The sequence below is a fragment of the Rosa rugosa genome, chromosome 5 (assembly GCF_958449725.1).
Source record: "Rosa rugosa chromosome 5, drRosRugo1.1, whole genome shotgun sequence".
NCBI classification, from domain to species: Eukaryota; Viridiplantae; Streptophyta; class Magnoliopsida; order Rosales; family Rosaceae; genus Rosa; species Rosa rugosa.
Genome location: NC_084824.1, coordinates 32,823,609 through 32,844,631, shown reverse-complemented (window position 1 = coordinate 32,844,631; position 21,023 = coordinate 32,823,609). Strand labels below are relative to the sequence as shown.

The following is a 21,023-nucleotide window of genomic DNA, read 5'->3' as shown; positions in this document are numbered from 1 at the left end:
TGCTTTTAAGGTGTTAGAGTCTGGGTTCTTTTGGCCAACGTTATTTAAGGATGCACATGCATATTGTTTAACTTGTGATAGATGCCAACGAACCGGAAATCTAAGTTCTAGAGATCAAATGCCATTGTCCAATATCATAACTGTTGAAATATTTGATGTCTGGGGCATAGATTTCATGGGACCTTTCCCTTCATCTTTTGGGTTTCTATATATCTTACTTGCAGTGGACTATGTTTCCAAATGGGTGGAAGCAAAGGCCACTAGAACTAATGACTCTAAGGTTGTTGCAGATTTTATCAAGTCTAACATCTTTAGCAGGTTTGGAATGCCTAGAGTTCTCATTAGTGATGGTGGATCCCATTTTTGCAATCGGACGATTGAGGCCTTGTTGAAGAAATATGATGTTACACATAAGGTTTCTACACCTTATCACCCCCAAACTAGTGGGCAGGCTGAGGTCTCAAATCGTCAGATCAAGGGGATATTGGAAAAGACTGTGAACCCCAACAGGAAGGATTGGTCCCTCCGCTTGGAGGATGCTTTGTGGGCCTACAGAACTGCATACAAGACTCCCATAGGTATGTCCCCATATCGTATTGTCTATGGCAAACCTTGCCATTTACCTGTGGAGTTAGAGCACAAAGCTTGGTGGGCTGTGAAGCAGTTTAACATGGATATTGATGAAGCTGGGCTTCATAGGAAGCTGCAGTTGCAAGAGTTAGAGGAGATTAGGAATGATGCTTTCGAAAGTGCCAACATCTATAAAGAAAAGACTAAGGCATTCCATGATAAAATGATTCGAAGGAAGACTTTTGTTGTGGGTCAAAAAGTTCTTCTCTTCCATTCTCGTCTAAAACTCTTCCCAGGTAAACTTCGTTCTCGTTGGATTGGACCTTTTGTTATCACTAATGTGTTTTCTCATGGAGCTGTGCAGATAAAGAGTGAACAAACAGGTAACGAGTTCAAAGTGAATGGCCATCGCTTGAAGCCTTACTATGAGGCCTTTGTGGAACACGAAGTGGAGGAAGTACCCCTCCAAAACGTTCCACCTCTTGAGGATTAAATGGAGGTACAAGTCTAGGCTGAAAGACTATAAACATTAAGCGCTGCTTGGGAGGCAACCCAATTCAGAAGTAGCTGTGGAGGAGCCTTCAACGCAGATTTGCTCTTTTTCCTCCCTACTTCTTTATTTTATGCTTTTTGTTTGTCTTTGAACTTTATTTTCGTAAATTCCATCTCTATATGCTTAAGTGTTTCATTGCATGCTTATAATTGCTTACATTGAGGACAATGCAATATTTAAGTGTGGGGGAAGGGATTTACATTTTTGTCTTTTATTTTGAGTCATATATATTGAAAAATACAAAAAAATCGAAAAATGTCATAAAAATAAAAAAAAATTTCGTTGCTTTTGTTTTTGTTTTGAGTCTATAGGATGCCCTTTCAACTGTCTAGGATGATTCTATATCTCTGAAATCATGACTAAAAGAGGATCACAACATTGAGATGATTTTTAACATGGTATTCTTTGGTTAATTGAGATATATGAAAAATGTATGCATGTGTAGTGGATATGGATCTCGTGACCTTGGTACAGAATATGAGCATGTTAGGATGAGTTTTGATTCATAAAACCCATGTGAGATATTTGAGCCATGTTCCTTTTTCTTGGAGTGAAAATGAAAATATATTCTTAATTTCTTGGCGATGTTTTGATGATCTCATTATTCTTTCATCTTGATTGACTGCTTGCCATAGATTAAGTTTAATGGACTAGAGATGCTAGAATTCGCTCTTGTGCTTGTTGAGACGTAATATCAATACATGGCCCTGATTCTGGAAGGGATAGAGGTTCTCTAGGAATTACCACCATTGCCATATAAACTTGTGTCCCTATTTGTGCCCGTCGTGGGACCCCCCTAGATAAGCCCCTTTGAGCCTACATTAAGCCTTTTCGTTCATCACTTTAAAATCCTTAACCATGAAGCTTAGTATAGTTACAACTCTACCCTTTGTTCTAAGAACTTAGTAGAGCTAACTTTTGAGACATATTACATGGGTTTGGTGTTAAAGATGAAGATTGAGAAGAGGTGAAAGTTCAAGTGTGGGGGTAGACTTGTCCATGAAAAGAAAAAAATATGAGAAAGCCGTAAAAAAAAAAAAAAAAAAATGAAAAGAAAGAAAAAATATATACGGCTAAAAAGAAATAAAAAGAAAGAAATGTTTATGGATTTTAGTCCCCCATACTTAGTGATTTCGGAGTTTACTTTAAATTGAAGGCCCACTACAGAAAAATTTGGCCTTTGTCCATTTCACTAGGGTCAAGGGAAGTTTACATTGAAGATTGGGCCCAACATGAAGACATTTGGCCCTTTTATGTGACCTATATGGGGAAGTGACGTTTTTGCAATGCCTTGGTGGAATTTCGAGATCTCTACATTCATATGAGCTCTACTAGGTTTTTAGGACACTTTGATAAATCCTTACCTTTCGTTTCTTTAAACCTTGAGCCTGAGCCCCATTACAATCCTTGAGAGAGAGGACCTTCTTGATCCTTAAGATGGGACAGCCCTTGATGTGGAGATGAGTTACAAGAGTTGAACCTATGGCAGTCCATTCGTGCAAGTAGTTGATATCCTTCATGAGATCTTTAAAAGAATATTTATGTGCTTTCGTTTCTTTATATGTGATACACTTGTTTATCTTTCACATATACTTGAGTGAATAAGCTTTTAAGCATTGCCATGATCTGAGAAAAGAAAGAGGGATATACTTGTGAGATTTGAATCATACTTGTCTGAAGCATGCTAAGCTTAAACCCATCACCATTGTTACAACCAAGTCCTACTTGTGTATGTGTGGATTATATGTTTTAATTAATTCTCGAATGCCTAAACATTGATTCTTGGTGAAGTGCTAATCTTGGTGTGGTGAAAGTAAGAGATTGCTGAGACAAAAAGTTGAAGGGCAATAGAGTCTTTGTTTGTTTGAGTCTTTAATTTTCGTTGAGTCTTAGTGTGTGTCTTTGTTTGATTTTGCTAAGGGACTAGCAAAAGCTAAGTGTGGGGGAATTTGATAGGAGCATTTTAATGCGACGTTTTAACTGCATTTCCTTACATTTCTTGCGTCATTTCCTTAGTAAAACTCTGTTTAGGAAAGTTTCCATTCTTTGATTGGGAAAGTTCCTATTTGTAGAAAGTTTCCATTTTTCTTAGTTTCTATTTTCCATTTTTAGAAAGTTTCTATTCTTGTAGTTTTCATTTCTCATTTCTGGCAAGTTTCTATTTTTCATTTTTAGTAACTTTCTATTTTTCATTTTTAGTAAGTTTCTATTTTTCAAATTAGGAAAGTTTCTATTTCTCATACTAGTTTCTATTTTCAGGACCTCCGAGCTAAAAAGTGGAAATGAACGCACGAATGGAAAGAGGAGCCTGCGAACATCAAGACGAACAAATATGAGAGATAACGGTCCACACATTTGAGCAGAAATGAAGAAACAAGCTTTCCTAGTGCAACCAGGAAACCCTGCGAAATGGAGGAGAGCTTACCAATGAAGTTTCCAACGCAACTATGAAAAGAAATGAAGAAAATGAAGTGTTTTGCGTTGGAAAATAAGAAGGCTTGAAGATGAAGCAACGAAGCCCAAGAGCACTTTGAATTTTCGGCAAAATGGATCATGGCCCATCATGGCCCAAGAGATTAGGGTTTGTGACGCATGAAGAAACCCTAGGAGAGTTTTGCCGTCCAAAATGAAGAGAGAAACAAGGAGTTGGCGTCCAAAAATCAGAAATTAAAAGGAGATATTCTAGGGAGATTTTCTAGGGCTATTTTTATGGAAATACATCAAGAGATAAACCCTAGAAGATCTTTTGCCGTCCAAGCCAAGAGGAAAAGAAGGAATTGCCGTGATATTCATGAAGAAACCCTAGAGAATTCGGCAAGGAGAGATTCTAGGGGAGAGTTTTAAGGAAAGCCAAAGTGTGGAGACCAAGAAACGGCCAAAAAGGAGTCTAGGTTCGTTCCCTATATTCTCTAAGGAAGTTTGGCCGAAATTGAACTACAAAATCAGAATATATCTTTATATATTTCGGCCAAAAATATTAGGGAATTAAAATGGAGTTTTGTGATTGGTTGAACCATGTCATAGGGCTTATTTGGCAAGCTATTATTGGAGGAAATTATGTGGCATTTTCAGATTAATTCCTTGGGATATTTAGAGGTTTACACGGCTTGGAAAGCAAGGAGGCGTCCACTATATATTCTCACACATTCTCAACGTCAAGGGTTCCTTTCCTTTGTGTTTTACAACTTTAGAAAAAATTCAGAAAAGCTCTCTAGCCTAGCCGTGCTCTTCTCCATCCTCTAAGGCAACCACGAAGTGCAAGCAAGGCCAAGGAAGAAGAAGACAAGCCGTGAACACCATCCATCCTCCACCTTGAAGATTGCTTTCGAAATTCAAGAGATCACATCACCTTTTCGTTCATCACCATCTCCATCTCTTGGTGTAATTCGATTCTTCCTTGTAACTTTGTTTGTATTTTCGTTGGTTATGCCTTAGTTGACACATATGTTTGAACAAGTATTGTTTTCTGAAATTTTATGATTAATAGTTAATTTTCAGATTCATACTTTGCGAATTATGGTTGCTTATGTGTGAGTGTTTGATTAAATTTGCATGATAGAAATCTTTTGTATGTTAATCTTAAAGGGTTCGAAACTTTTAGGGTTTTTATATAATTGGTGCTATGAATTTAAGAACATGAATCAACTTTTTGGTTTTGTGTTCTTGAATCAATAAGTAGTAAAGGTTTTGTACAAAAACCGAATTTAATCAAAGAAGATTGCAATTAGGTGGACTTTTTCATACTAAGTTGCACATTTGAATTGATAGCCTTTCTAGATGCTTAATGCGTTAAACATGTATGATTGACTAGCTTTCTAGGGCTTGAATGCATGTTTGATAGGATTAGTCTATGTGCTTTCACTTAGATTAATTAGCGTTGAAAGTAAAATATGGGAAATTGTTTGCTTTGAACGTTTCACATGATCAATTCCTCTTGCATGACTATGATGAACAATGATGAACTTGAATCAACTTTAATCATGGGTTTCGATTTGATCTTTGTTCTTGCATTCCATTTATATTTTTTATGTTTTAGCATTTTAATTATTTTGTTAACTTAGTTTAATTTTCAAAAAAAAAAACCCAAAATCAAAAACCCCCTTTTTATTCGTAAATAATGTGCATGTGTGTAAATATTATACTTTGTTTTAATTTTAATTGTTTAATTGTTTGACAATGACAGGTGTACCCTCAATCCCCGGAATAGAACGATCCCTATTTGCTTATACTACTAACGATATTTCAGGGTTAAATTATGCGCTTGCTCATAGCGTATCAATTTTTGGCGCCGTTGCCGGGGATTGAAAAATCATTTGTCATATTGTGAATATATTGTTTTGTTTATATTGTTATCGTAAAAAAAAAAAAAAAAAAAAGAAAAAAAAAAAAATTTCGGAAAAAGCACTTGTTTATATTTGAACGAAATTTAGTTAGTTAATTACTTAGTTAATTAATTATTTAGGTTGTTATTTATATTGTTGAATACTAGTTTAATTGTGAGTTGTAAATTAAAGAAGGAATAGGTGAAGTCGTGTTTATTAATATTGGCCTAAACCCCTTATTGGTACCTAGTTCAGGTCCCTTAAGGTTGAGGGCGGCCTTTATTAACATTCATTGAACTGTCTAACACACTTAGGACCTTTTACATCCTAGTAAGAATATCCTATGTGAGATGGTGTCTAGGCTGGGGACAACGTTCATGACGGGTTCTGGATTCAGAAGTGCTACAAATGGGCGTAAACCTCAATGAGGGAGTAGCCTATGCCAAAATGGATCCTACCTCTTGTGTTCGCCCTCCCCTACCTGGCCATTTCAGTAAGGTTGCCCAACGGATGTAGGAGGGACTTTGTGTCTAGACGATTATACTTGGGCCGCACGTCCACTTGATTTACCGCTTGGAATTAAATTTGATATCAATAGTATTTATAACAAAAAGAAAATGTAAGAAATTGTTGTGGCACTTAAGGTATATTGGATTAAACATAATCTTGGAAGGGTAGCATTGCACAACGAGATTCCCTGTTCCCGTACCTAAGTGTTGAAAATAATTGTAAATAAAAGATTCAAAAAAAAAAAAAAAAAAAAAAAAAAAAAAAAAAAAAAAAAATTGTGAATAGTGAATAGTGACGTTTTGTATTTGTTTGGTTTGAAAGTTTTGTCTAATTTTACTTGTAAAGAAGAGGAAAACAATGAAAATTGAATTATGAATATTGTTAATTATTTAATTGTTGTGAGTGTGTAAAATCGTATGAGTAGACAAGGGCCCTTTTGTTAATATTGGCCTTAACCCTTCATTGGTACCCTTCTAAGGTCTTATGAGGTTGAGGGCGGCCTTTATTAGCATTAGGAGAACAGTCTAACACATGAGTACTTTCCAAACTGAGTAAGGGGCATTACAGATGGTGTCTTAGGTTGAGACCCTGGGTGATGGGTTCAATTGGATCTCAGAGATACTATAGACTGTGCGTAAACCACAATGTGGAAGTAGCCAATAGGGGCGTAAACCTCAATGAGGGAGTAGCCTCCGTAGTATCACCAAAATGAGTCCTCCCTCTCACTTACCTCTTAATCTGGCTATCTGGCCTTCTGAAACCACGGAAAGAGACTTATGTCTAGGCGACTATCCCTATATCGTAGCTCACCAATAGTAGTGGTTTCTATTGGGCTCGACTTACAACTTGGAATCAATTGAGTTATTAACGATGTTTATAAGTTCTAAAAAAAAATAGTAATAAAATACTTGTACATACCCTTCACATGTAAAGTGTTTTGTTTTTACTTCTCTTACTTGTACAAAGTGTAAGTCTCTTTTGTTGCATTGTGAATAGTGACGTTTTTGTATGAAAATATTAACTTGTATTTTGTTTGTTTTCGTAAGTTACTCACTTCTGTACATCTTAATGTTGTTCAGGAATTCCATGAATGTCCGAGTCCTCTAAACTCCCTACCATACGAGAGATTGAAGAAAGGCTCGCTCGTTTGAAAAATCCTCCTACACTTGAGTACAGAAGACCTTCTTCCTTGCAATTCAAAGAGTACAAGTTTAACGAGCAAGGGAAGAGAATCTATCCTTCTGAGGAATCTACATCACCTACACCTACCCCATCTCCTCCTTCACGTTCACCGTCACCTGTGATTTCGTCTAACTCTACACCACCACCTACACCACCACCTGAAGAAGTTCAAGAAGAGAGAATGGCATCCATTAGGGAACTATCCACAGCAACAGTTGAGGGAGGACCCCCTATAGGTATTGTGTACCCTGCCCCTGCTGCAGGAAGGAATGCAGAGTTTGAGCTGAAGAGTGGATTATTGCACCAACTCCCTAAGTTTCATGGGCTTCCTATGGAGGACGCCAACAAGCATCTTAGGGCATTTCAGGTTGTGTGTTCTAATATGCAACCACAAGGAGCAGATGAGAACATTCTAAGGATGAAAGCATTTCCATTTTCCTTAGCTGACAGAGCCAAAGATTGGCTATATGAGATTCCTGCTGGACGTATCACCTCTTGGGACACTATGAGGAAGGCCTTCTTGGAAAGATACTTCCCAGCTTCCAAGGTCATCACACTCAGGAAGAAGCTTAGTGGAATTGAACAAGCTCCAGATGAATCCTATTCTGCCTATTATGAGAGGTTCAATTCCTTACTTGCTCAATGTCCTCAACATCAGATGAAGGATGAGACCCTACTGACATGCTTCTATGAGGGACTCTTACCCTTAGAGAGGCAAATGCTTGATGCTGCAGCTGGAGGAGCTTTTGTGGACAAGTCGCCTGCAGAGGGAAAGGAACTTATTGAGAATCGTGCCCTCAACAGTCAACAATACGAGGGTGTAGGGCACTCCATTCGAAAGGTACATGAAGTGGGTAGGAACAATGCCATTGAGGATCAACTGAATAAGCTCACCTTGCTCATGAACCAAGTCATAAGTTCCAAAGGACCTAGTGCATCCATAGCTTGTGGGGTATGCTCTATGCAAGGGCATGTTACTGATCAATGCCCTCAACTCAATGAAAATGGAGGATGGGAATCTGCCAATGCTATTGGAGGATACCAAGGGGGATTTCAAGGAGGATATCAGGGAGGACCTCAACGTCCTAGACATGACCCTTATTCCAATACTTATAACCCAGGATGGAGGGACCATCCCAACTTCAAGTGGACCAACAATGACAATGTTCAGAATCCTCTTGGTGGTAACTTTCAACGTCCTCAAGGGCCTACCTTTCAACGTCCTCAAGCTCCTTACATGCCTCCTCCTCAACAGAACTCTGGGAATTCCAATTCCCATTATGATAAGACGTTGGAAGCCTTGACTGCTTCTACACAAGCCTTGACAAACTCTACTCAGGCTTTGATCCAAGGACAACAGACCCATACTAAGGACATTGCAGAACTCAAGAAGCAGATGGGCCAAGTTGTGGATTTCATGAGCAAGATTCATGAGAATGGGAAGCTCCCTAGTGTCACAATACCTAATCCTAAGGGTAATGTGGAGAATGCATCAGTTGTGACTACAAGGAGTGGAAGGCCATTTGTGGATCAACCCAAGCCACCCAAGAAAGCCCAAGTAAGCATAGAGATTGAGGAAGACCATGAACCCACAAAGTTGGGTATTGAAAAGGACCCTGCAACGTCCAAGGAAGAAGTCAAGGCGTCCTCACCACAAAAGGCCAAACCGGATATTCAAGGTATTAATTCTAACTTATCCAATTCGGTTATCACTAACCCTTCTTCTTCTTGCATGCCCTTTCCACGCAGATTTGCTAAATCCAAGAAGGATGAAAGTGACCAAGCTATCTTGGAAACTTTCAAGAAGGTACAAGTAAACTTACCCCTCCTAGAGGCCATCAAGCAAGTCCCTAAGTATGCCAAGTTCCTTAAAGAGCTTTGCACTACTAGGAGAGTGAACCGTGAAAAGGAGGTGGTAAAGGTAAGTGAGAACGTTTCTGCCTTGATTCAGAGGAAGATTCCTCCAAAGTGTAAGGATCCTGGAAGCTTTACTATTCCATGTACTATTGGTAACTCCAGATTTAAGAATGCCATGCTAGATCTAGGTGCATCTGTTAATGTTATGCCCTACTCTGTTTATGAAACCCTAGGTCTAGGGGAACTTAAATCTGATAATGTTATCATTCAGTTAGCTGACAGATCCAATGCATACCCTAGAGGTTTGTTGGAGGATGTGCTTGTGCAGGTTAACCATCTTATCTTCCCAGCTGATTTTTATGTGTTAGAAATGGAGGACTCCCCTGTGAGTTCCACTCCTTTGCTTTTGGGACGTCCTTTCTTAAGGACAGCTAGGACAAAGATAGATGTGTATGCAGGTTCTCTCACCATGGAGTTTGATGGTGACGTTATTGGCTTCAACATTTTTGAAGCCATGAGGTATCCTCTTGATATAAATGACTGTTATTCTATTGATATTTTGGATGACCTTGCCCAGAAAATGTTTGAGGCCATGAATGAGGATACCCTAGCCACAACCCTCGAACAAGGAGTAGGGTACACAAAAGGTGGTGCCATTATCTCAAAGGAGGAATTGAAGGACACTTGTGAAGGAAAGATAATTGAAAACGTCTCCTTCCTTGAAGCATCCCCTTATGTAGGTAAGTCTAATTCTCCTTTGTCCATTCAGTTATCTACTAACAAGACTTTACCTTCAGTGGTCCAGGCCCCAGAACTTGAGCTTAAACCTCTTCCAGACCATTTGAAGTATGTCTACTTAGGAGACAAGGAGACCTTACCAGTGATAGTGTCCTCTGCGCTTACGACTCCACAAGAAGAGAAGTTGGTGGAGATGCTGAAACAACACAAGACCGCCATAGGATGGACATTGGCGGACATCAAGGGAATTAGCCCTACAACTTGCGTCCATAGGATACTTCTAGAGGAGGGGTCTAAACCCACTAGAGAGGCTCAACGTCGTCTCAACCCTCCAATGATGGAAGTTGTGAAGAAGGAGGTTATCAAACTCCTAGATTGTGGGGTGATCTACCCCATTTCAGACTCCAAGTGGGTCTCTCCAGTTCAGGTTGTGCCCAAGAAATCTGGGGTAACTGTGGTGAAGAATGCTGAGAACGAACTGGTGCCCCAAAGGACAGTCACAGGTCACCGAGTGTGCATTGATTATAGGAAGCTCAACGCAACAACAAGGAAAGATCACTTTCCTCTTCCATTCATTGATCAGATGCTTGAGCGCCTAGCTGGACATGACTACTACTGCTTCTTGGATGGCTACTCAGGCTACAATCAGATTGCCATAGCCAATGAAGATCAAGAGAAGACAACCTTCACTTGCCCCTTTGGGACGTTTGCCTATAGACGTATGCCCTTTGGCCTTTGCAACGCTCCAGGTACCTTTCAGAGGTGTATGGTAAGTATCTTTTCAGATTATATTGAGAAAATCATAGAGGTATTTATGGATGACTTTTCAGTCTTTGGAAAGAATTTTGATGATTGTCTTAATAATCTGGAAATAATTCTCAAACGTTGCATGGAAACTAACCTTGTACTTAATTGGGAGAAATGCCATTTTATGGTTAAGCAAGGAATAGTTTTAGGACATATTGTCTCTGCTAGGGGAATAGAGGTCGATAAGGCCAAGGTTGACATTGTGCGTTACTTACCCTCTCCCACTTCTGTGAGAGAGATTCGTTCTTTCCTTGGCCATGCAGGTTTTTATAGGAGGTTTATTAAGGACTTCTCCAAGATTTCGAGACCTCTATGTCAACTGCTCCAGAAGGATGTGCCCTTTCACTTTGACAAGGAATGTCAAGCTGCTTTTGACAAGCTTAAGGAGTTGTTGACGTCAGCCCCCATCATGCTACCTCCAGATTGGTCCTTGCCCTTTGAGTTGATGTGTGATGCCTCTGACTATGCAGTTGGAGCTGTTTTGGGGCAAAGGAAGGACAAACGACCCTATGCCATCTATTACGCCTCAAGGACTCTAAATGATGCCCAAATGAATTATTCCACTACAGAGAAGGAGCTCCTTGCAGTTGTCTTTGCCCTTGAAAAGTTTCGTTCCTACTTACTTGGTACCAAGGTAATTATTTATACTGACCATGCAGCTTTGAAGTACTTGATGACCAAGAAGGAGGCGAAACCAAGACTTATCAGATGGATCCTACTCTTACAAGAGTTTGACGTTGAAATCAAGGACAAGAAGGGTAGTGAAAACGTGGTAGCTGACCACTTGAGTCGTTTGGTACATGCAGAAGACCCTCTCCCTCTGGTGGAGACGTTTCCAGATGAGCAGCTTTTTGGACTTCAGGTAAGTGAACCATGGTATGCTGATATTGTGAACTATATTGTTTCTAGGAAGATTCCTGATACCATGTCACGTGCTCATAGAGATAGGCTTAAGAAAACTGTTAAGCAATATGTTTGGGATGAACCTTATTTGTGGAAATATTGCTCTGATCAACTGATTAGGAGATGTGTGCCTGAACATGAACATAATGCCATACTTTCGTTTTGCCATTCTAAAGCATGTGGGGGTCACTTTGGGTCTAAAAAGACTGCTTTTAAGGTGTTAGAGTCTGGGTTCTTTTGGCCAACGTTATTTAAGGATGCACATGCATATTGTTTAACTTGTGATAGATGCCAACGAACCGGAAATCTAAGTTCTAGAGATCAAATGCCATTGTCCAATATCATAACTGTTGAAATATTTGATGTCTGGGGCATAGATTTCATGGGACCTTTCCCTTCATCTTTTGGGTTTCTATATATCTTACTTGCAGTGGACTATGTTTCCAAATGGGTGGAAGCAAAGGCCACTAGAACTAATGACTCTAAGGTTGTTGCAGATTTTATCAAGTCTAACATCTTTAGCAGGTTTGGAATGCCTAGAGTTCTCATTAGTGATGGTGGATCCCATTTTTGCAATCGGACGATTGAGGCCTTGTTGAAGAAATATGATGTTACACATAAGGTTTCTACACCTTATCACCCCCAAACTAGTGGGCAGGCTGAGGTCTCAAATCGTCAGATCAAGGGGATATTGGAAAAGACTGTGAACCCCAACAGGAAGGATTGGTCCCTCCGCTTGGAGGATGCTTTGTGGGCCTACAGAACTGCATACAAGACTCCCATAGGTATGTCCCCATATCGTATTGTCTATGGCAAACCTTGCCATTTACCTGTGGAGTTAGAGCACAAAGCTTGGTGGGCTGTGAAGCAGTTTAACATGGATATTGATGAAGCTGGGCTTCATAGGAAGCTGCAGTTGCAAGAGTTAGAGGAGATTAGGAATGATGCTTTCGAAAGTGCCAACATCTATAAAGAAAAGACTAAGGCATTCCATGATAAAATGATTCGAAGGAAGACTTTTGTTGTGGGTCAAAAAGTTCTTCTCTTCCATTCTCGTCTAAAACTCTTCCCAGGTAAACTTCGTTCTCGTTGGATTGGACCTTTTGTTATCACTAATGTGTTTTCTCATGGAGCTGTGCAGATAAAGAGTGAACAAACAGGTAACGAGTTCAAAGTGAATGGCCATCGCTTGAAGCCTTACTATGAGGCCTTTGTGGAACACGAAGTGGAGGAAGTACCCCTCCAAAACGTTCCACCTCTTGAGGATTAAATGGAGGTACAAGTCTAGGCTGAAAGACTATAAACATTAAGCGCTGCTTGGGAGGCAACCCAATTCAGAAGTAGCTGTGGAGGAGCCTTCAACGCAGATTTGCTCTTTTTCCTCCCTACTTCTTTATTTTATGCTTTTTGTTTGTCTTTGAACTTTATTTTCGTAAATTCCATCTCTATATGCTTAAGTGTTTCATTGCATGCTTATAATTGCTTACATTGAGGACAATGCAATATTTAAGTGTGGGGGAAGGGATTTACATTTTTGTCTTTTATTTTGAGTCATATATATTGAAAAATACAAAAAAATCGAAAAATGTCATAAAAATAAAAAAAAATTTCGTTGCTTTTGTTTTTGTTTTGAGTCTATAGGATGCCCTTTCAACTGTCTAGGATGATTCTATATCTCTGAAATCATGACTAAAAGAGGATCACAACATTGAGATGATTTTTAACATGGTATTCTTTGGTTAATTGAGATATATGAAAAATGTATGCATGTGTAGTGGATATGGATCTCGTGACCTTGGTACAGAATATGAGCATGTTAGGATGAGTTTTGATTCATAAAACCCATGTGAGATATTTGAGCCATGTTCCTTTTTCTTGGAGTGAAAATGAAAATATATTCTTAATTTCTTGGCGATGTTTTGATGATCTCATTATTCTTTCATCTTGATTGACTGCTTGCCATAGATTAAGTTTAATGGACTAGAGATGCTAGAATTCGCTCTTGTGCTTGTTGAGACGTAATATCAATACATGGCCCTGATTCTGGAAGGGATAGAGGTTCTCTAGGAATTACCACCATTGCCATATAAACTTGTGTCCCTATTTGTGCCCGTCGTGGGACCCCCCTAGATAAGCCCCTTTGAGCCTACATTAAGCCTTTTCGTTCATCACTTTAAAATCCTTAACCATGAAGCTTAGTATAGTTACAACTCTACCCTTTGTTCTAAGAACTTAGTAGAGCTAACTTTTGAGACATATTACATGGGTTTGGTGTTAAAGATGAAGATTGAGAAGAGGTGAAAGTTCAAGTGTGGGGGTAGACTTGTCCATGAAAAGAAAAAAATATGAGAAAGCCGTAAAAAAAAAAAAAAAAAAATGAAAAGAAAGAAAAAATATATACGGCTAAAAAGAAATAAAAAGAAAGAAATGTTTATGGATTTTAGTCCCCCATACTTAGTGATTTCGGAGTTTACTTTAAATTGAAGGCCCACTACAGAAAAATTTGGCCTTTGTCCATTTCACTAGGGTCAAGGGAAGTTTACATTGAAGATTGGGCCCAACATGAAGACATTTGGCCCTTTTATGTGACCTATATGGGGAAGTGACGTTTTTGCAATGCCTTGGTGGAATTTCGAGATCTCTACATTCATATGAGCTCTACTAGGTTTTTAGGACACTTTGATAAATCCTTACCTTTCGTTTCTTTAAACCTTGAGCCTGAGCCCCATTACAATCCTTGAGAGAGAGGACCTTCTTGATCCTTAAGATGGGACAGCCCTTGATGTGGAGATGAGTTACAAGAGTTGAACCTATGGCAGTCCATTCGTGCAAGTAGTTGATATCCTTCATGAGATCTTTAAAAGAATATTTATGTGCTTTCGTTTCTTTATATGTGATACACTTGTTTATCTTTCACATATACTTGAGTGAATAAGCTTTTAAGCATTGCCATGATCTGAGAAAAGAAAGAGGGATATACTTGTGAGATTTGAATCATACTTGTCTGAAGCATGCTAAGCTTAAACCCATCACCATTGTTACAACCAAGTCCTACTTGTGTATGTGTGGATTATATGTTTTAATTAATTCTCGAATGCCTAAACATTGATTCTTGGTGAAGTGCTAATCTTGGTGTGGTGAAAGTAAGAGATTGCTGAGACAAAAAGTTGAAGGGCAATAGAGTCTTTGTTTGTTTGAGTCTTTAATTTTCGTTGAGTCTTAGTGTGTGTCTTTGTTTGATTTTGCTAAGGGACTAGCAAAAGCTAAGTGTGGGGGAATTTGATAGGAGCATTTTAATGCGACGTTTTAACTGCATTTCCTTACATTTCTTGCGTCATTTCCTTAGTAAAACTCTGTTTAGGAAAGTTTCCATTCTTTGATTGGGAAAGTTCCTATTTGTAGAAAGTTTCCATTTTTCTTAGTTTCTATTTTCCATTTTTAGAAAGTTTCTATTCTTGTAGTTTTCATTTCTCATTTCTGGCAAGTTTCTATTTTTCATTTTTAGTAACTTTCTATTTTTCATTTTTAGTAAGTTTCTATTTTTCAAATTAGGAAAGTTTCTATTTCTCATACTAGTTTCTATTTTCAGGACCTCCGAGCTAAAAAGTGGAAATGAACGCACGAATGGAAAGAGGAGCCTGCGAACATCAAGACGAACAAATATGAGAGATAACGGTCCACACATTTGAGCAGAAATGAAGAAACAAGCTTTCCTAGTGCAACCAGGAAACCCTGCGAAATGGAGGAGAGCTTACCAATGAAGTTTCCAACGCAACTATGAAAAGAAATGAAGAAAATGAAGTGTTTTGCGTTGGAAAATAAGAAGGCTTGAAGATGAAGCAACGAAGCCCAAGAGCACTTTGAATTTTCGGCAAAATGGATCATGGCCCATCATGGCCCAAGAGATTAGGGTTTGTGACGCATGAAGAAACCCTAGGAGAGTTTTGCCGTCCAAAATGAAGAGAGAAACAAGGAGTTGGCGTCCAAAAATCAGAAATTAAAAGGAGATATTCTAGGGAGATTTTCTAGGGCTATTTTTATGGAAATACATCAAGAGATAAACCCTAGAAGATCTTTTGCCGTCCAAGCCAAGAGGAAAAGAAGGAATTGCCGTGATATTCATGAAGAAACCCTAGAGAATTCGGCAAGGAGAGATTCTAGGGGAGAGTTTTAAGGAAAGCCAAAGTGTGGAGACCAAGAAACGGCCAAAAAGGAGTCTAGGTTCGTTCCCTATATTCTCTAAGGAAGTTTGGCCGAAATTGAACTACAAAATCAGAATATATCTTTATATATTTCGGCCAAAAATATTAGGGAATTAAAATGGAGTTTTGTGATTGGTTGAACCATGTCATAGGGCTTATTTGGCAAGCTATTATTGGAGGAAATTATGTGGCATTTTCAGATTAATTCCTTGGGATATTTAGAGGTTTACACGGCTTGGAAAGCAAGGAGGCGTCCACTATATATTCTCACACATTCTCAACGTCAAGGGTTCCTTTCCTTTGTGTTTTACAACTTTAGAAAAAATTCAGAAAAGCTCTCTAGCCTAGCCGTGCTCTTCTCCATCCTCTAAGGCAACCACGAAGTGCAAGCAAGGCCAAGGAAGAAGAAGACAAGCCGTGAACACCATCCATCCTCCACCTTGAAGATTGCTTTCGAAATTCAAGAGATCACATCACCTTTTCGTTCATCACCATCTCCATCTCTTGGTGTAATTCGATTCTTCCTTGTAACTTTGTTTGTATTTTCGTTGGTTATGCCTTAGTTGACACATATGTTTGAACAAGTATTGTTTTCTGAAATTTTATGATTAATAGTTAATTTTCAGATTCATACTTTGCGAATTATGGTTGCTTATGTGTGAGTGTTTGATTAAATTTGCATGATAGAAATCTTTTGTATGTTAATCTTAAAGGGTTCGAAACTTTTAGGGTTTTTATATAATTGGTGCTACGAATTTAAGAACATGAATCAACTTTTTGGTTTTGTGTTCTTGAATCAATAAGTAGTAAAGGTTTTGTACAAAAACCGAATTTAATCAAAGAAGATTGCAATTAGGTGGACTTTTTCATACTAAGTTGCACATTTGAATTGATAGCCTTTCTAGATGCTTAATGCGTTAAACATGTATGATTGACTAGCTTTCTAGGGCTTGAATGCATGTTTGATAGGATTAGTCTATGTGCTTTCACTTAGATTAATTAGCGTTGAAAGTAAAATATGGGAAATTGTTTGCTTTGAACGTTTCACATGATCAATTCCTCTTGCATGACTATGATGAACAATGATGAACTTGAATCAACTTTAATCATGGGTTTCGATTTGATCTTTGTTCTTGCATTCCATTTATATTTTTTATGTTTTAGCATTTTAATTATTTTGTTAACTTAGTTTAATTTTCAAAAAAAAAAACCCAAAATCAAAAACCCCCTTTTTATTCGTAAATAATGTGCATGTGTGTAAATATTATACTTTGTTTTAATTTTAATTGTTTAATTGTTTGACAATGACAGGTGTACCCTCAATCCCCGGAATAGAACGATCCCTATTTGCTTATACTACTAACGATATTTCAGGGTTAAATTATGCGCTTGCTCATAGCGTATCAATTTTTGGCGCCGTTGCCGGGGATTGAAAAATCATTTGTCATATTGTGAATATATTGTTTTGTTTATATTGTTATCGTAAAAAAAAAAAAAAAAAAGAAAAAAAAAAAAATTTCGGAAAAAGCACTTGTTTATATTTGAACGAAATTTAGTTAGTTAATTACTTAGTTAATTAATTATTTAGGTTGTTATTTATATTGTTGAATACTAGTTTAATTGTGAGTTGTAAATTAAAGAAGGAATAGGTGAAGTCGTGTTTATTAATATTGGCCTAAACCCCTTATTGGTACCTAGTTCAGGTCCCTTAAGGTTGAGGGCGGCCTTTATTAACATTCATTGAACTGTCTAACACACTTAGGACCTTTTACATCCTAGTAAGAATATCCTATGTGAGATGGTGTCTAGGCTGGGGACAACGTTCATGACGGGTTCTGGATTCAGAAGTGCTACAAATGGGCGTAAACCTCAATGAGGGAGTAGCCTATGCCAAAATGGATCCTACCTCTTGTGTTCGCCCTCCCCTACCTGGCCATTTCAGTAAGGTTGCCCAACGGATGTAGGAGGGACTTTGTGTCTAGACGATTATACTTGGGCCGCACGTCCACTTGATTTACCGCTTGGAATTAAATTTGATATCAATAGTATTTATAACAAAAAGAAAATGTAAGAAATTGTTGTGGCACTTAAGGTATATTGGATTAAACATAATCTTGGAAGGGTAGCTGTTTCAGCCCCATTGCACAACGAGATTCCCTGTTCCCGTACCTAAGTGTTGAAAATAATTGTAAATAAAAGATTCAAAAAAAAAAAAAAAAAAAAAAAAAAAAAAAAAAAAAATTGTGAATAGTGAATAGTGACGTTTTGTATTTGTTTGGTTTGAAAGTTTTGTCTAATTTTACTTGTAAAGAAGAGGAAAACAATGAAAATTGAATTATGAATATTGTTAATTATTTAATTGTTGTGAGTGTGTAAAATCGTATGAGTAGACAAGGGCCCTTTTGTTAATATTGGCCTTAACCCTTCATTGGTACCCTTCTAAGGTCTTATGAGGTTGAGGGCGGCCTTTATTAGCATTAGGAGAACAGTCTAACACATGAGTACTTTCCAAACTGAGTAAGGGGCATTACAGATGGTGTCTTAGGTTGAGACCCTGGGTGATGGGTTCAATTGGATCTCAGAGATACTATAGACTGTGCGTAAACCACAATGTGGAAGTAGCCAATAGGGGCGTAAACCTCAATGAGGGAGTAGCCTCCGTAGTATCACCAAAATGAGTCCTCCCTCTCACTTACCTCTTAATCTGGCTATCTGGCCTTCTGAAACCACGGAAAGAGACTTATGTCTAGGCGACTATCCCTATATCGTAGCTCACCAATAGTAGTGGTTTCTATTGGGCTCGACTTACAACTTGGAATCAATTGAGTTATTAACGATGTTTATAAGTTCTAAAAAAAAAATAGTAATAAAATACTTGTACATACCCTTCACATGTAAAGTGTTTTGTTTTTACTTCTCTTACTTGTACAAAGTTTAGTGACGTTTTTGTATGAAAATATTAACTTGTATTTTGTTTGTTTTCGTAAGTTACTCACTTCTGTACATCTTAATGTTGTTCAGGAATTCCATGAATGTCCGAGTCCTCTAAACTCCCTACCATACGAGAGATTGAAGAAAGGCTCGCTCGTTTGAAAAATCCTCCTACACTTGAGTACAGAAGACCTTCTTCCTTGCAATTCAAAGAGTACAAGTTTAACGAGCAAGGGAAGAGAATCTATCCTTCTGAGGAATCTACATCACCTACACCTACCCCATCTCCTCCTTCACGTTCACCGTCACCTGTGATTTCGTCTAACTCTACACCACCACCTACACCACCACCTGAAGAAGTTCAAGAAGAGAGAATGGCATCCATTAGGGAACTATCCACAGCAACAGTTGAGGGAGGACCCCCTATAGGTATTGTGTACCCTGCCCCTGCTGCAGGAAGGAATGCAGAGTTTGAGCTGAAGAGTGGATTATTGCACCAACTCCCTAAGTTTCATGGGCTTCCTATAGAGGACGCCAACAAGCATCTTAGGGCATTTCAGGTTGTGTGTTCTAATATGCAACCACAAGGAGCAGATGAGAACATTCTAAGGATGAAAGCATTTCCATTTTCCTTAGCTGACAGAGCCAAAGATTGGCTATATGAGATTCCTGCTGGACGTATCACCTCTTGGGACACTATGAGGAAGGCCTTCTTGGAAAGATACTTCCCAGCTTCCAAGGTCATCACACTCAGGAAGAAGCTTAGTGGAATTGAACAAGCTCCAGATGAATCCTATTCTGCCTATTATGAGAGGTTCAATTCCTTACTTGCTCAATGTCCTCAACATCAGATGAAGGATGAGACCCTACTGACATGCTTCTATGAGGGACTCTTACCCTTAGAGAGGCAAATGCTTGATGCTGCAGCTGGAGGAGCTTTTGTGGACAAGTCGCCTGCAGAGGGAAAGGAACTTATTGAGAATCGTGCCCTCAACAGTCAACAATACGAGGGTGTAGGGCACTCCATTCGAAAGGTACATGAAGTGGGTAGGAACAATGCCATTGAGGATCAACTGAATAAGCTCACCTTGCTCATGAACCAAGTCATAAGTTCCAAAGGACCTAGTGCATCCATAGCTTGTGGGGTATGCTCTATGCAAGGGCATGTTACTGATCAATGCCCTCAACTCAATGAAAATGGAGGATGGGAATCTGCCAATGCTATTGGAGGATACCAAGGGGGATTTCAAGGAGGATATCAGGGAGGACCTCAACGTCCTAGACATGACCCTTATTCCAATACTTATAACCCAGGATGGAGGGACCATCCCAACTTCAAGTGGACCAACAATGACAATGTTCAGAATCCTCTTGGTGGTAACTTTCAACGTCCTCAAGGGCCTACCTTTCAACGTCCTCAAGCTCCTTACATGCCTCCTCCTCAACAGAACTCTGGGAATTCCAATTCCCATTATGATAAGACGTTGGAAGCCTTGACTGCTTCTACACAAGCCTTGACAAACTCTACTCAGGCTTTGATCCAAGGACAACAGACCCATACTAAGGACATTGCAGAACTCAAGAAGCAGATGGGCCAAGTTGTGGATTTCATGAGCAAGATTCATGAGAATGGGAAGCTCCCTAGTGTCACAATACCTAATCCTAAGGGTAATGTGGAGAATGCATCAGTTGTGACTACAAGGAGTGGAAGGCCATTTGTGGATCAACCCAAGCCACCCAAGAAAGCCCAAGTAAGCATAGAGATTGAGGAAGACCATGAACCCACAAAGTTGGGTATTGAAAAGGACCCTGCAACGTCCAAGGAAGAAGTCAAGGCGTCCTCACCACAAAAGGCCAAACCGGATATTCAAGGTATTAATTCTAACTTATCCAATTCGGTTATCACTAACCCTTCTTCTTCTTGCATGCCCTTTCCACGCAGATTTGCTAAATCCAAGAAGGATGAAAGTGACCAAGCTATCTTGGAAACTTTCAAGAAGGTACAAGTAAACTTACCCCTCCTAGAGGCCATCAAGCAAGTCCCTAAGTATGCCAAGTTCCTTAAAGAGCTTTGCACTACTAGGAGAGTGAACCGTGAAAAGGAGGTGGTAAAGGTAAGTGAGAACGTTTCTGCCTTGATTCAGAGGAAGATTCCTCCAAAGTGTAAGGATCCTGGAAGCTTTACTATTCCATGTACTATTGGTAACTCCAGATTTAAGAATGCCATGCTAGATCTAGGTGCATCTGTTAATGTTATGCCCTACTCTGTTTATGAAACCCTAGGTCTAGGGGAACTTAAATCTGATAATGTTATCATTCAGTTAGCTGACAGATCCAATGCATACCCTAGAGGTTTGTTGGAGGATGTGCTTGTGCAGGTTAACCATCTTATCTTCCCAGCTGATTTTTATGTGTTAGAAATGGAGGACTCCCCTGTGAGTTCCACTC

The 21,023-nt window shown here is 39.0% G+C and overlaps 1 protein-coding gene across 1 annotated transcript in view; it reads left to right on the top strand.

Annotated features, from left to right (window-relative positions):
* Positions 1–21,023, top strand: part of LOC133711554 (uncharacterized) — a 51,328-nt gene that overhangs the window by 10,965 nt on the left and 19,340 nt on the right. Inside the window, exon 4 of the mRNA XM_062137658.1 lies at positions 10,085–11,275. Coding sequence (XP_061993642.1) covers positions 10,085–11,275 — 1,191 coding nt within the window. The remainder of the gene's footprint in view (positions 1–10,084; positions 11,276–21,023) is intronic.